At 47.1% G+C, this 15,747-nt stretch overlaps 1 protein-coding gene across 4 annotated transcripts in view; it reads right to left on the bottom strand.

Moving 5' to 3' along the window:
- The window catches only part of P4HA1 (prolyl 4-hydroxylase subunit alpha 1), a 42,384-nt gene extending 26,658 nt beyond the window's left edge, over positions 1-15,726 (bottom strand). For all 4 annotated transcript variants that reach the window (XM_066621029.1, XM_066621027.1, XM_066621028.1 and 1 more), the window contains exons 1-5: positions 15,602-15,726; positions 8,698-8,812; positions 5,919-6,015; positions 5,311-5,462; positions 3,727-3,864 (exon numbers count right to left, since the gene is read on the bottom strand). In XM_066621029.1, coding sequence (XP_066477126.1) covers positions 3,727-3,864; positions 5,311-5,462; positions 5,919-6,015; positions 8,698-8,782 — 472 coding nt within the window. In that variant the 5' untranslated portion in view covers positions 8,783-8,812; positions 15,602-15,726. The remainder of the gene's footprint in view (positions 1-3,726; positions 3,865-5,310; positions 5,463-5,918; positions 6,016-8,697; positions 8,813-15,601) is intronic.
- Positions 15,727-15,747: the final 21 nt, after the last annotated feature.

Below are 15,747 nucleotides of genomic sequence, written 5' to 3' on the forward strand. Positions count from 1 at the left end.
GCGACTTAGCCAGTCCGCTGCTGTGTTTTCCAGTCCAGTGATGTGCTTGGCTCTGATGGACCTGAGGTTCTTTTCCGCTGACAGCATCAGTCTGCGTGCCTCCATCTGCAGCGCTGCTGACCTACTGCCCCCTTGCTGGTTTACGTAGGCCCTTGCTGCGATGTTGTCGCTGTACACCAGTACGTCCTGGTCCTTGAGTTGGGAGAGGGCCAGCAGGGCTAGTCAAATGGTCCTCAGCTCTAGCAGGTTGATGGGAGCTGTCCTCTCGTTTGGGGACCAGCAGCCCTGTGTTACCTCCTTGGGGGTATGGGTCCCCCATCCCTGGAGACTCGCGTCCGTGAACAGGACGGCTCTGTGGTATATGTGGATGGGCGAGCCCTGGTCCAACCTCTGTGGCCGCATCCACCATCGAAGGTCCTTGAGAGTGAGGGGGTCCAGCCTGACACGCTTGCTCCTTTGAGATACAATGAAGTCCTGGAAGGGCAGCAGCAGGTGCTGGAGGGACCGTGCTCTGTACCTGGCCCAGGGAATGATGTCCTGGCAAGAGGTCAGCATGCCCAGGAGATGGGCCAACATCAGTACGTCCAGTCTGGGGGATTGGAGGACAGCATTGATCAGGTCTACAGTCTTGTCCCGCCGCTCTGGGGACAGGAAAACTTTGAATTGGGAGGTGTCGGTGAATGCTCCCAGGTGTTCTATAGCCTGTGAGGGTGTTAGGTGACTTTTCTCCAAGTTGATGAGCAACCCGTGGTTCCGGAGACATTGGATGGTCTGGCGCAGGTGTAGGGTGCCCTCTTCTGGTGAGGCTGATCTCAGAAGGACATCGTCCAGATACAGAAAGGCGGACACACCCCTTGTGCGCAAGTGCGCAATCAGCACAATGAGGATCTTTGTGACCTGCAGGAGGTGTTGGATTGCCTTGAGTGTCTTGCTGTGTTTTAGTGGGCATTTGGGTCTGGGGACCCGGAGGAACCGGTTGGGGGCAGTCACATGGAGTTCCAGGGAATACCCCCAGCGGATAGTGTCCCGCACCCACTGGTCGGTGGTCACCTCGTTCCATCTGTCTGCGAAGAGTTGCAGCCTTCTGCCGATGGTGTGGGACAAGGGCGGCTGGTCGGTATTGTGACTTTGGGCCCTTTGCGCCAAAGCGCTGGGGTTGCTGTCCTCTGGCCTTGTGGGCGGGCCGCCTAGGGTGCCAGACGAGTCTCTGACTTCTGAAAGGGGCTGGAGCGCTTGAGGTGCTGGGCTGAAAGCTCCTTGGGGGGCGAAAAGGCCGGTGTTGGGGCCGCTGGGTGGGCCTTAGGTTCCTCTCCCTGGTGGGTAGGACCCTCTTCTTGTCCCTGGACTCCACGAGGAGCAGGTCCAGGGCATCCCCGAACAGCTTGGCTCCCTGGAAGGGGAGGCTGGTGACCCTGGCGTGTGAGGCTGCGTCCACGTCCCAGTTGCGCAGCCAGGTGCTGCGGCGCATGGCGACTCCAGAGGCCCTGCCCCTGGCCGTGAACTGCAGGCATCTGCTGTGGCGTCTGCTACGAAAGCGGCAGCTGAGGCCATATTTCTGATATCCGATCGAGCCCTGGAGCGCAGCTTGTGGGTCTCACTGAACTGTTGAAGCCAGAGAACCAACGCTCTGGCACAAAGGGATGCGGAGGCTCACAGCACATTAGAGGAAGCTTCGAATCCCCTCCTGGTGGCTAGCTTGACCTTCTTGTCTGTGGGGTCCCTTGGGAGACCATTGCTGTCCGTGGGAAGGACGGCTGAGGATCCCAGTGCTGCTACTGGAGTGTCCACCAGTGGTGACTTGAGGCGCGCCATGACCTCTGGGGGCAGGCTGTAGAACCTAGTGGAAGGCTTGCTGGAGTCCCTGGCCTTGGCTGGATTGTTCCACTCCTTATCCACCAGTTGTTGGAAGAAGGGAGGGAAGGGAAACCAATGGGGGGTTACCTGCTGGTTAGGGAAGACAGTTGGAGACCCCCACTTGGTCTTGGGTTCCGTGTCCTCAGGGCACTCGGACTGCAGGTCTAGCACCTGGACCACCCCTGAAATCAGTTTGCTGAACTGCTCAGCGTAGAAGAGGTTGGGCTTGTGGGTCTTGACTTTGTCCCCCGATATCTCGCCCTCCTCCGCAGATGAGGTGTGGGAGCTCCCCTCACCATGGTCCTGCTCCTGGAGGTGGGTGTGTTCGGGGGTGGCACTGCGCATGGAGGGTGTCCGGTGCCTCTTCAAGGGAGGGGTGGGGGTCCTCCTCCTCCTCCTCCGAGGTGGAAGCTGGGAGCCCTGTGGGTGGGTGCTCTAGGGTGCCCCCCCGAAGCTGCTGGCGGGCCTCCATGGCAGCAGAGACGCTGGCATGAACTATATCCTGGATGGCCCTTGACATCTCCCCCCAGTCTAAGGTGCTGAGGCCCACACGGGGGGTGGACGCATTGGGGGCCTCATTTGGGGTGGCCATAGGCGAGGGGGGCTTCTGCCAGTTGGGGGGCTCACCGCTCCTCCAAGGTTCGATCTGGACTTGGGTTGGCATGTGGCCAAGATGGCACCGCGCACGTGGTCCTGCGCTCTGCTGCCAATGGAGGTGGCTCAAGCGGCTGGGCAGTCCGGCTGCCGCTGCGAGCCTGCCTCTGTCACCCCTGCTCCGCTGGGGGGGCTAGTCTTCGTGCTCTTCGGGGGATAGTCAAAGATGGCGCCCACCACGTGGCGCTCCGGAAGAAGGAGGGGAGGGAAGCTCTGCACCCCGGCAGCGGTTGGGGGAAAGCTGCTCTGGAGGCTGGCTGCGGCCGGAGCACTCACGGGCAAGCCTGCTTCGCCCCTGTCAAGTGTGGGGGACAAGCGGCTGGAGGTGCGGGAGCGCTCCGCTGGCTGTGCAGCTGCCACCATGTGTAGGGAGCTGCCTGGAGGTCGGGTGAGGTCAGCCCCGGAGCGCTCCGCCTGTTGTACGGCTGCTGCCGCTAGAAGAGGGCTGCCTTGGTCAAGTAAGGGCAGCCCGGAGCACTCCCGTTGGTCGTGCGACGCCCGTAGAAGAGAGGCTGCCCTAGGGTCGGTTGAGGGCAGCCCGGTTGCACAGGCTCTCCGCTGAGGAGGGCTGCCCTGGGGTCAGATGAGGGCAGCCCTGGAGCCCGGGTTGCTAGGTGCGTGTGGGCGGGCTTGGCAAGCTGGGCTCGGGCGCGGAAGGTGCCAAATTTAAAAATAGATGGGAGCCTCCGTGCAGGCAGTAGCCTGCTGGTATAAATAAAGGAAAGAAACAGCAGGCAGGATCGCCTGCTGGAGCTGGGAGAGGAGGGAAAGGAGGAAAAAGTAAAAAAGAAGGGGTCCTTCCCTGCGTTTTCCAATTGGGGGTTCAGAGGAGCTGAACCAACTCTGTTCTGCTTCACCGAAAGGCTAGGCCAGTCCGCGGAGTCCAGGCAGCCTCTCCCCTCAGGAAGTCCAAAAGACTCTGGCCTGCCTACCTGAGAGGGAGGAGCTACCCACTTGTAAGGACTAAGAGGGACACGGAGATCCCACTGGAGAACTACAGTTTAAAATTGCTTTGTAATCCTTGTTTGACAGAGAACTACAAACAATTGCACATAGGTAACAGCAAACTATGGTTTGTTTTATAGGAAGGAAGTAATTAAAATTGGGACACACAGGAACAATGGGCACACGAGGCAGCATAAACACGTACATATACAATTTTTGCAAAATTGTTTTCTTAACTCTCCATACACTTTCAAGATTTCTTCAAAATTTTACCTGGAAGATTTCCCCTTGAGATTGTGTCTGTGTCTAAATTATAAGTATCTTGGAGTCGCAGGAGAGCTCTGGCAGCACCAGTCTGATCTTCATCATTCGGGAAATACTGGCGTTGAATAGTCATGTTGGAAATAAATCCTGAAAATAAAAAGTTGTTAAAGGGACAACATACTAATATTAAAATTTCCATGATAAAATATTTCCAATACAATTTTGGATTTAAGCAAAAGATTCCAGACAGAGGTTAATTAAATACATGCACATTCCATTACCTCACATGTACAGTATCTCCAGAAGCTAACTATACAAGAAAAGCACGACTAACTGGATAAGTCACAAATATTTTGGCACCAACCTCAATGACAGCCCAATCCTATTTAACCTCCCCCACCCAGGCCACTGGAGCATGTGCTGCATCCTGCAGGGGGGGCGGCAGTCCTGGAGGTCTTCCACAGGCAAGGAAACATTTGTTCCCCTGCCTAGGGGTAAGCCTTTGTTGCCCACTGGGTCTATCAGAACCTGCAACGGTGATTTTGCTGGCACAAATCAGGAGGAGGATGGAGGCCCAGAGGTGGGACAGGATAGCAGCAGTGCTGCTGCCACTGATACCACCCTCTCCCCAGCTTTGACACACAACCTACCCTGTCCCAGTCTCCACCCCATTGCTGCCTTTGCAGCGATTTGCTGGTGCATCTTCAGAGGCCTCTCACTGCTTGCAGTAGTGGCCCAGCTGTGTAGAACAGCATGTTGCCTTCTGCGACTGCTGTCAACGGGCGCTTCGATGGCACACAGGCCCACAGGATTGGGCCCTCAGAGATTTTTCTTACTCTTTATTGTTTTCAGTTGCTCCACATGAATTCATGTCAAATCTGCAAGTTCGATCCTGCCACCTATCCTGGGCATCATCCCTCCATCTCCATTTTTGTTTCCAGTCATACTGGCTCAATCAAGCCTAACCCCATTCTTCTTCCCTGTTTTGCAAACCAAGAAAAGTATGCAACTTAGGGCGCAATCCTAACCAACTTTCCAGTACTGGCATAACTGTGCCAGTGGGTCATGTGGGGCATCCTGCAGTTGGGAAGCAGTCATGGAGGCCTTCTCAGGATAAGGCAATGTTTGTTCCCTTACCTCAGAGTCATATTGCCCTTATGTCAGTGCTGGAAAGTTGGTTAGGATTGAGCCCTTAGTGGGGATCACAGCTTCTAATTTATATTCCTTTTGAAGTTGAATATAATTTGGGTTTTATAAAGCAAAATTAATTACTGCATCAGATATGTAGTTTTTAGAACTCTCCTGCTGCTGCTACTGCCTTTCATGTCAATATGCAACTCCATTCCAGTGGACCCTTTCACGACTAAGGGGTGTCTGCCATCAGTACACTATGCTACAACTGGCACTATTTCAATCCTCATTGAGATTTCAAGTTTCTCCACACAAAGTAATGAATCTTTTTTGAGACACCTATGTGTTCACAAACTAGGAGAGAAATGAATCATGGATTCCTGGCTCACAGTTCATTTTGTTATCTGCTACCTCACACTAGTTCTTGGTATCCAAGGTAGTCTTTCAGTCTACAAAGCCTACCATCAGACATATCCTTTAGGACCAGATTCTCCAGCTCGCTCCATTCTGTGTTAAGTCGTTTCATTAACTTGAACGCATTCACAGGATGTCCCAAGAATCCCTCTGGGTCTTTTGTTGCAGTGGTTGTCAGTTTATCCAACTTGTCTGCCCACCTGGGGAAATAAAATATAAACTAAATGTTTTTAATAAACATTAACAGTAGACATTCACACAGTGATATTGTTGACTGCCATGTGAAAGCTTGTATTTCAAAACCTAGCATGATAAATGTATAGATTTTTGTTTAAATCAGTTCATAATACAACTAGCTTTAAATGTTTATGCAATTTTTTCCATGACACTTGTGTCCAAAGTAGTTCGCAATATGTAGATCAGAACAGTGACAATACAATAGTCATTAATAGTAATTCCCTCTTTATGAAGAAGGAATATTTCAGAAGACCTGGACTAAACTTTTTTGTTCACTACAATGCTGACTTAACTCCAGCCAACAACTTGCAGAAATGGCAGTTTAGTCTTACTCCCACAAAAACCACATATTTTAGCCATTTTTTAAATGCATAAGGTGGAATCAAACACTAGGTATTTCTATTAAAGTCACTTCATACTTCTTAATCTGTTCCAGCTTGCTTTCTTCTGCCTTGATATAGTCTTTCAGTGAAGTCACCAGGTCTTTCTCGGTATGAATTAAGTCTGTCATGTGACCTAAAAGATAGTTGAATACATTCATTATGTCTATGTCCACCAATGTGAAGCCCTAGCAATAGAATTTTTGTTAACTCAGCAAATCCAAACATACGAGAACTGAGCACTCTCAGTTAGTTAGGAGGAAGTTTGAAGTCGATCTTCAATGTTGTCACGTAAGGAGAATGTAATGTTAAACAAAGAAAATTTATAAGAGCCAAGTCAGTTCAACTCTTAACTAAACTGAATTTAAGGTGTTAAGGCAGCAATCTGTTTTTCAGCCCTCAAATGCCTTGAAATATTACAAAATGTTTTCATATTATTTGCTTAGAATCAATTGGTTTTGTGCACTGCTGTGACGGGTTTGGATTTTCCTATGTCAGCAAATCTCTCAGAGGCAAGTTGCACAACACAGTAAGATTTACTAGCTGCCCTAAAGCACTCTCCAGCAACATCTGCTGCTGGAGCACTGGTGCAAAGGACAGAGTCTTCCCTGAGCGCTCACTGTGCTGGAAGCACGCTGGAGCAAGTAAGCCAGTGTGGGAGGTGGAAAGGGCTGATTGCAGACGAAGCAAAACTGGAGGGGGGAGGAATGAGGGGCAAGTCTGCAGGAGGGGTATCCAGTAGTGAAGGCTTGTACTATCCTTCTTATCTACAGCCTCCCTACCCTCCTTTTCTCCTCAGACATGCACCAGCAAATTGCTCTCACAGATCTGAGGAGACTCTTTGCAGAGTAGGAGGCTTACAAAGAGAAAGGGGATTGAAAGGGAAGCATTTCCCTTCTGAAGGCTCTCACTCCACCCCCCCACCCCGCTGCTTGGCACAGCACAAGTTTTTTCAGCATGGCTGCACCAGTGGGGGGCTTTTTCAGCACAACTGCACCCCAGAGGGCTTCCCCAGGCTTCAGAATGCCTTTAATAACATAAAAATGCCACTTCCGGTTTCCCTGGGTAAACTGGAAGTCACTTTTCCGGCTTTATGAACCAGTCTAAACCCCACCGAGGCAGTGGGTGGATGCACGCAGCCTCTGAGGACTTCAGAATGCTCTCCTGAGGGGACCGGACCACAACTCAGGTCCCTTTCAGAGGGCTCAGATGGGGTAAAATCTGGCTCAATGAGGTTCTAAGGGACCCACATTGAACCAGATTCTTGGATAAACATGCACTACCTGTACAAAGTTGTTGGAATTGCATATTGTTCAAGTGTCAAACATTATACTGTCTAATTCAGTAATGATCATGCCAAAAACCTTGTTTTGAATGAGATATGAATATTGCACATACAGTGCAATGTCTCCAACTTTACCTTTTACAAATTAATTTAAATCCATATTATTAAGAACATAAGAACAGCCCCACTGGATCAGGCCATAGGCCCATCTAGTCCAGCTTCCTGTATCTCACAGCGGCCCACCAAATGCCCCAGGGAGCACACCAGATACCAGGGAGCACACCAGATGTTACTGAATCATTAGAGTAACCTCATTTAGCTACTTCCTTGAAGAGAGGAAGAATTTCTCCTTAGCAATTACCATGCCATATCCAACATTCAAGCACTTTATGACATCACCTCAGGTGGGATGTTAAGTTTTTTGTAGTCATTTGAAAGAGCAGATTAAATGCACATCCAGCTTGTCTCAAGAATGACCAAAATCATCATCAACATCCATGCCTTCAAAAGTGATAGACTTTAGAATGTAGGTGTTAAGATCCACATGTGAAAATAGCCCTTCATTTTCAAATAAAATTCAAACATGTCTCACTTAAGCTGTTAACACTGTCAGCTTTTAAAAAATAAATTACACCACTGTAATACTTTTCAATACCTTTTTACTTCTGTGAATTATGGCTATTTTCTTACATTTTTTCTGACTTTTATGAATTTTTAGGTTTTATTCTTGGTCATGTCTTAGATTTGCTGCATTCACAAGAACTTGGAAAGATGACTTAGGCCCAAATCCTAACCAACTTTCCAACGCTGGCATAGCGGTGCCAATGGACGTGTGCTGCATCCTGCAGTTGGATGGTACTAACAGAAGCCTTCTCAAAGTAAGGGAATGCTTGTTCCCTTGCCTCAGAGCTGCACTGCCCTTATGTCAGTGCTGGAAAGTGGGTTAGGATTGTGCCGTCCAATCCTATCCCCTGCCATGCTTTAGCATGCAGCAGTGCCAACAGTGTACGCGCTGCATGTTACTGGGGGGTGTAGCAACCAGAAGACCAACAAGAGGTAAGTAAAAAACCCTTTAAGTAAGTAAAAATCCCTATGGGTCTTCTTGGACCAACACCAGCTATGTAGCTAGCAGAAGTCTAAGGAGAGGAAGGGGGCAGGGCAGGTTAGAAAATATGCAAGATCTGGCATATACTTTTGCCACTGAGATCAACTTGCTCAAGCCCGCTTCCTGCTCAAGCCTCACCTGAACGTCCCTGTCCACCACCTTACCTAGGCTGGCAGAACACCTGCCCAAATCTGGCACACGTATGGAGCTGCTGACTATTTCCACCAGTGGCTCTGTCATGCAATGGCAGCACAGCTTTCATGCTGCTGTAATAAGGACTGTGCGATCTGCTGTCATAGGCCCTTAACAGAATTCGGCCATCATACATTTTATACATGAATAATGTAGTTCAATGCACCACATTTAGGGTTGTCATTACTGAACCACACAGGAAAGCTCAGTAATTTATACAAAAAAAAACTACTTACCAATTGATGTAAAGAAATCTGTATGGGCCCAAGAAGAGGACAGGAGACCAAAGACTAGAAAACACCATAACTTTGTAAGTGCCATGATCCTGTCACGCTCTTTCTTAATACACACCTAAAAGTGAAACAAAGAAACATTTTTTAAAGGCATGTATTGACATTTTGTCAAAATACATAATTATATTCATATGTATTTTATGAACATGATGTATTTTTGCCTCTTTTTTATGTGTTTTTGGTTTGATTACATTTTTCTTTCACCAATAAGAAGGGAGGAAGCTTGGAGAAATGACTGTGAGTTCTCATGTTTTATCTCCCGAAGCACACTTAGGGAGATGCTCTATCTACATTTATGTAATCAATACAATATGTCACTTCTGCTGCATCCTGCAGGGGATTTTTGGCCACTAGCGGCCTCCTTGGGGTAAGGGAGTATTAGTTTTCTCACCCGGGGTAACCCCCAGAAGTCTCCATGGGTCAACTTGGACCTGCACTAGCTCAATTGTTAATGCAAATTTGTCAATGCATGAAGGTGGATCAGGCCTGGGAAACGCGGTCAGGATTCCATGTGCAATGTTGTCATTGAGCCAAGCCCCCTTCCAGGGGGGTAGATCTTTCAACATGCCATTGCAAACACCTCTGCAGTGCAGTAAATTGTGTACTGCTGTTGTGTGCATCAAAGCCACTGGCACAAATGGCTGGCAGCACTGCATGCACACCATAGATGAAACCAACCCAAGTCAAAGCAGATAAGGTGTCAGCAGGGTTAGGGTGAGCAGGGGGTAGGATGGGGTGGATCTCAGTAGCAGAAGCACACATTGGGGTGCTATCCCCATTTTCCTGGCATGACATGCTCCCTTCCTCTGTTCTGAATTACATAAGCAAAAGAGGTGGCATAGGTCTGAGAAAACCTATTGACAAGCAGGTGGCCTAAGGAGAGGCTAAAAAAAAAAGTATTTTTACTTACCTCTCCCATGCCACGTAGTTGTGTCCCTCTCCGCCTTCCCCACACTGCATTCAGTGTGCACTCTGTCAGCGCAGGTGAATGGGAGAACATGGTGGGGGATAGGATTGGGCTCTCATTGTGGCATGATTTATGCCATGACAGATTATGCCACAATAAATCTATCAGCATTTTAGTTACAATAAGACTCCTTTTTTTAAATACCACCAAAAAAAGTTGTTAGTGATCTTGCTTGAAACCATCAAATGACTTTAGGTGTGACTCATACTTCCACCTAGGACTTCCTAATTTTACCACAACCCAACCATGTTTTGTTGTATCTCAGATAGTCTTAAAATGGGAATAGTTATAGATCCAATTCTACAGGACACATGATAGTGACCTGAGACTAGCTACCCTCAACAGCAGTACCATGTCAGGTTTTCTGTCCAATCCTATTGGGCCTTGCTGCCAGTGAAACACTGGCAGAGACTGCTGCAAAACATTGAGTGGCATGTTGCAAGAAAGCCAGAGTCTTCCAGTGCACACTGCCAGCACTCCTGCTGGAGCAGGCAAGCCAGTAGGAGAAGTGGGAAGGATGGGCAGAATGGAGAGTGGGGAGGTTGCAGGTAGGGTGGATCTAGTAAAAACGGCACATGATGGATTAGCAGCAGCCTCCCCACCCCCTTTCTCTCCTCAGAAGTACACTAGTGGAATTGCTAGCATAGGTCCAAGGAGACCCATTGCAGAGTGAGAGGCTTACACAGAGGCAAGGGGATTTAAATCACTTTGCTGAAACCCCCCCCCCCATCTGCCCTTCTACTGGATACAGCATGCCTATTTTAGGTGCAGCTAGGCCAGTGGAGTGGGGGAGGGAAGAATAGGATTGGACTGTCATATATTGCACTCAAATATTTCTTGAAACTGGCTACTATAGAATTCTGCATGGGAACTTTTCCTTTAGCTATCCATATTTTTAATAGCACTTTTTTTCTACAAGTAATCTCTAGCTCAGTGTTTCTCAAACTGTCATTTGGGGCCTACTAAGTGGGCCGCGAGCCAATTTCAGGTGGGTCCCATTCATTTCAATATTTTATTTTTAATATATTAGACTTGATGCTACCCTGGTAAGTGACTGCATTTGGGGAAATGACACAGATTTGTAGTTTAACAGGCTACTATGAAGATGCTTTTAACAATAATAGTCAATGGGATTTACTTCTGGGTAAGTGTGGGTAGGATTGCAAAAATTTTTCTGCGTGATGATGCCACTTCCGAACATGACATCATTTCTGGTGTGCCCTGACAGATTTTCATTCTAAAAAGTGGGTCCCGGTGCTAAAGGAGAGAGAACCACTGCTCTAGCTCATTGATGAAGTTCTTCACAAGATACCTCTAGAATTCTTTGCCAGCTCAGTTTCCCTCCCTGATGGAATGCAGATGCTCACACACAAAAGCACCAGACAACTTCTTGTCTTCATTAGTCACCAGGGTGCTTGTGTGTGTGCATTTAATCAGTTCAGGATAAGTGGGATCAGATCCTTCAGTATCCAACAAATGACTTGCAAAATTGCTATTCTTTTCTTCACAATTCAAATTCTTCTTATTAAGAATTTGTATCATTTTATTAAGATACAAGCAGTGTAAAAGTGATGAGTCAATGAGGGGGTGGGTGGGTTTTGCTCTGCTTACTAATCTTGATGACACAACCAGAATGTCTCTTAACTATGATACACATCAGATTCTGGAACCTGAGTGTCGTCTGGCTTCTTGTCAATCACTTCCCATTGCTACATGTTCCAGTTGCTTGTGTTAACTTCCTGGACTCATTCTCACCTCTCCAAAGAAAAGCAACATGTACATCAAGGCAACAGCAAGAGGCCAGATGAATCCTTTCCACTGCAACCTCAAAAGGACAGCTGTCTGGGACAACCAAGCCTCTGAGCTTTTTTTTTTTTTAAGACTTTACTTAAACCCATGAGTTTATGATTTCCACTTAGTTTTATATTCATAAATGCACAATGTGGTCTTTCAAAGTCAGACAGTATAACTGCTATGCCAGCAAACCATCAGAAACCAGATTTTAATTTATGATCAGTTGTTTGAAAGGGCAGCATTTTAAAGGACTACAATTCATGAGTCTTCCCCAAAAGGCTAAATGCAAACATTTACCATCTATAAACAAGGAACAGTCAAGTGAATCTATCTTGAGCATATTATGTGTGTGAAAGTACTGTAGTTATGTACCGACTACTGAAGGTAGTAAACAATGACATTTGTCAGACTGCAGAGCATTAAGGTGAATAGCAGACCAGTCTACCCTACATCTACTTTTCTGCAAAAGGAGGTGGGCCAAGGAGGCATGTGCTTCATGCCATGGTGCAGGGACAGTTGGAGAGGTCTTCTTGGGGTAAGTGAACTTTTGATTACTCGCTCTGGGAAAACTTCCTATCATCTCTATGAGACTCCTTGGTCCTGTGACAGCTATTTTGTTGCTGCCAGACCAAAGCATGTAAAGGAGGCAGAAAGGGAGGATAGGATTCCTCCACATGCTCATACAGCTGAACCCATCATCTCCTGCTCCCTCCCTGCACAGAAATTCCCCTTCCTTCTCCTCTCTGCCCAGTTCTGCCCACCATCCCTCTACCACCACCTTACATTAGTGGATGGTGGCCAGCACAGTTGCAGCACCGGACTGTACAACACTGTCACATGAGTTCCGGCAGATTCCACCTGGCTCCTGCCAGCTCTGCTGGTGGAATGCGCATTTGCCAGCAGAGAAGTTACATTGAATTGGGCTGCTCAACTTCTCCGAGTTTTAACTACATTCACACACTAACAATATGCTCAGGATGCCGTCACTTGACTGTTCTTTGTTCGTAATTAGGTCGCAGAAATACTGAATTGTCTGAAATTAAACTTGCTCTACCTGCTGAACTCTTAAAGATGTAACATTAAATTTCCCCTAAAAATAGGGAAGCATTAATACATATTTGAAGTATTATACACTTCCAAAATTAGTTCTAGGTTATGAGTTCAGACACAAATTCCATTTGCTTTGGTATCACACTGGACAAAAAATGCATACTTACCAAGCTAGCATAGGCATAAATATTAAAGCAACTGGGCAATTAGAAAGTGGAGATTTCACCAATTCTTGATAAAAGGTTGCTAGACAAGGATCAAGCCTCTGACTGGTTGTTCGAAAATACAAAATAAAATTCTTAGATCATGAAAGTAGTATTTGTTTTCACAAAATTTGTGTAACAAAGGTTGACAATCTTGATTCATACTTTGAACTTTACTAAATTGAACAGTGTTTGCAAAATACCGCATCTGAGTTAGTATTTTCTTTCTTGGTCTCCTAACACTAAGCTTCTGTTGTAAACAGAACTTTAGTATACCAAGATAGTTTCAAGAATGATACCACTTTGTGGCACATAAAGTGGTTTAGTGGCACTGAGCATTGCATGGTCTGAGCTTCTTACGACAGTTTTATGTAAGAAAAAAATGCCATGGTTATACAATTGCTTCTAGAAACTGAATCAGTCTGCCAATTAACAGGATTTATGGACAACAAATAATGGATGCAAAATATCCTGTCCATATAGACATTCAGGCTGCAATTCTATATACTTTTACATGGGAGTAAGTCCCATTGGACTCAGTGAGACATACTTCCAAGTAGACATACATAGGATCCTGCTCTTAAGCTCCTAAGATGTGTAGGCTTGCTTTTATTTTATTTCTGAAATTCGATATGCAGACTGTTAGTATTGCACAACTACATGCAACACATTTTCACATCATCCAAGTATGATGAAATATTACATTTTCAGAAAAAAGCAGTATTTAAATATCTGGAAACAAAGCATTCCATTTCCACAAAAAAGTCTGCAAGAAAAAAATGAATGTGCAAAATCTGAGGTTTGTGAAAGCTCCAAATTCTATGCCTGTGTGTATTGCATAAAAGTAATACTATTCATAGTTAGCAAGCATAACTTAGCGAAAGTTTCTTTCCATAAGTTTGTGAAGCACACCAAAAACTTGAAGGAATGCTACTGCCACGTATTTCACCCTCCCCCACTGACGTAATGGACACTTCATCTTAAAAATCTTTCTAGTAATTTCACTTGGAAAGAACTATAGTTTTCTCAACTTACAAAATTTAGTTTCTGTATAAACAGACCTCTTTTGTATTAGCTTTTCTGTCCATTCTCTTGTTTGTTCCTTTTTATTTGCAAGATCAATTTACAGTACTTGGGTGGAAAAAATCTACAGTATACAGTGCTAGGAATTTCAGTACAAACCCATTCAGCTCAATGCTTTTATTGTAAGTTGTGTCTGCTGTGCTCAAATGAATAACTGAAGATGAATTCTGCAACATCCATGTCCCGTTGAATGGAAGTAATACCAGCAAAATAAGATGATGGGAATTTTTTAGAATTTAAATTTCATATCAGCCCTCATATGCAATTTGGGATCAGGACAATGAGCACAGTACCAATAACTTCATCAATGAGCACAATCAAAGCAAGAAAGATTCTACAGGAAGGAAGAGATCAGATTTCTTCCACTATACACACACTCCAGTTATCGCACAGCTGAAATTTACAGCTCCAAACTCTTCTCAGTGTTGAAGAAGAGGGGGATTTACAATAAAGACCAACTTCCATGTCAGCCTAAATTCATTTCTCCTCCGGGGCACGGGGGGAGCATTCTGCCTACATATCTGACAAGACTGGACTGGACTGAATTCAGCAAGTTGATACACAGTTATTTCCAGGAGAGAGCTTTGCATTGTCTGAGAGGGGGAGAGCGTGCCAGGTTTCATGTAATTCCCCCTTCCGCCCAGGAACCTTCCCATCAGCATGGCCCTTAGTGCCTCCCTCCCCCTAAGTTGCAGCATGCCTAGGCCTCTGCATTAAAAAAAAAAGAGGAAAAGAAGAAGCAAGGATGTCCAGAGCAAAAGGGATCATCCCTACAAATGGGGGGAGGTAGGCAGAAGGGGGGTGATAAGGGGATTTGGGGCACAATCCTATGCATGTCTACTCAGAAGTAAGTCCCATTGTGTTCCACAGGTCTTACTCCCAAGAAGGTGTGTATAAGATTGCAGCCTTAGTACTGCTGGCTGCAAAGGAGCAAAGTTTGGCAAGGGGGCGAGTTCTTCCCCCCCAAAAGGCCTTAAAGAGTGTGACGTACTTTACAGACAGTCCCAAGGAGGAAGTTTCTAGAGGCATGATGAAAGAAGCCCTGCAGCCCCTTCCTCTGCCTGTCTACTCAGAAACAAGTGCCATTATGTCAGTGAAGCTTACTCTCAGGAAAGCATGTATAGGATTGCAGCCTCAGAGCCCACTCCTCTGCCTGTCTTCTCAGAAGCAAGTGCCATTATGTCAATGAAGCTTACTCTCGGGAAAGCATGGATAGGATTGCAGCCTTAGAGCCCAATCCTATGCCTTACTCAGGAGTAAGTGCCATTATAGTCAATGGAGCTTACTCTCAGGAAAGTGTGGAGCGGATTGCAACCTAAGAGCCCAATCCTCTACTCAGAAGTAAGCCCCCCTACAGTCAGTGGAGCTTACTCTCAGGAAAGTACGGATAGAAGTGTATCCTAAGAACCCAATCCTCTTCCCGCCTACTCAGAAGCAAGTGCCATTATGTCAATGAAGCTTACTCTCGGGAAAGCATGGATAGGACTGCAGCCTCAGAGCCCATTCCTCTGCCTGTCTACTCAGAAGTAAGCCCCACTGGAGCCAACGGCGCCTACTCCCAGGAAAGCGTGGCTGGGAGCGCAGCCAACTTCGCCTGGGCAGGAGGGGGCCAAGCGCCTCTACTCAGCCTCTCCCACTCCCTCCCTTGTCCCTGGTGGGAGCAGTGGGGGAGGAAGGGCAGGGACCCTCCCCGGCCCCTCGCCTTCCCCTTCTCCCCCACGGGGAAGGGGGGCAGAGCCTGGCGACCCACCTGGGGAAGAGCCGCCGCTGCCCGTGCGGGTGATCTCCTTCCTCCTCCGTCCTCGGGCGCGCACTCCAGCCACAGCCTCCCTGCAGCAGCGGGGCGTCTCAGAAGCCGTGCTGGCGGCCCCGGCCCCGCCCACCTCCCCTAGAGGC

The sequence above is a fragment of the Tiliqua scincoides genome, chromosome 3 (assembly GCF_035046505.1).
Source record: "Tiliqua scincoides isolate rTilSci1 chromosome 3, rTilSci1.hap2, whole genome shotgun sequence".
Classification (NCBI taxonomy): Eukaryota; Metazoa; Chordata; class Lepidosauria; order Squamata; family Scincidae; genus Tiliqua; species Tiliqua scincoides.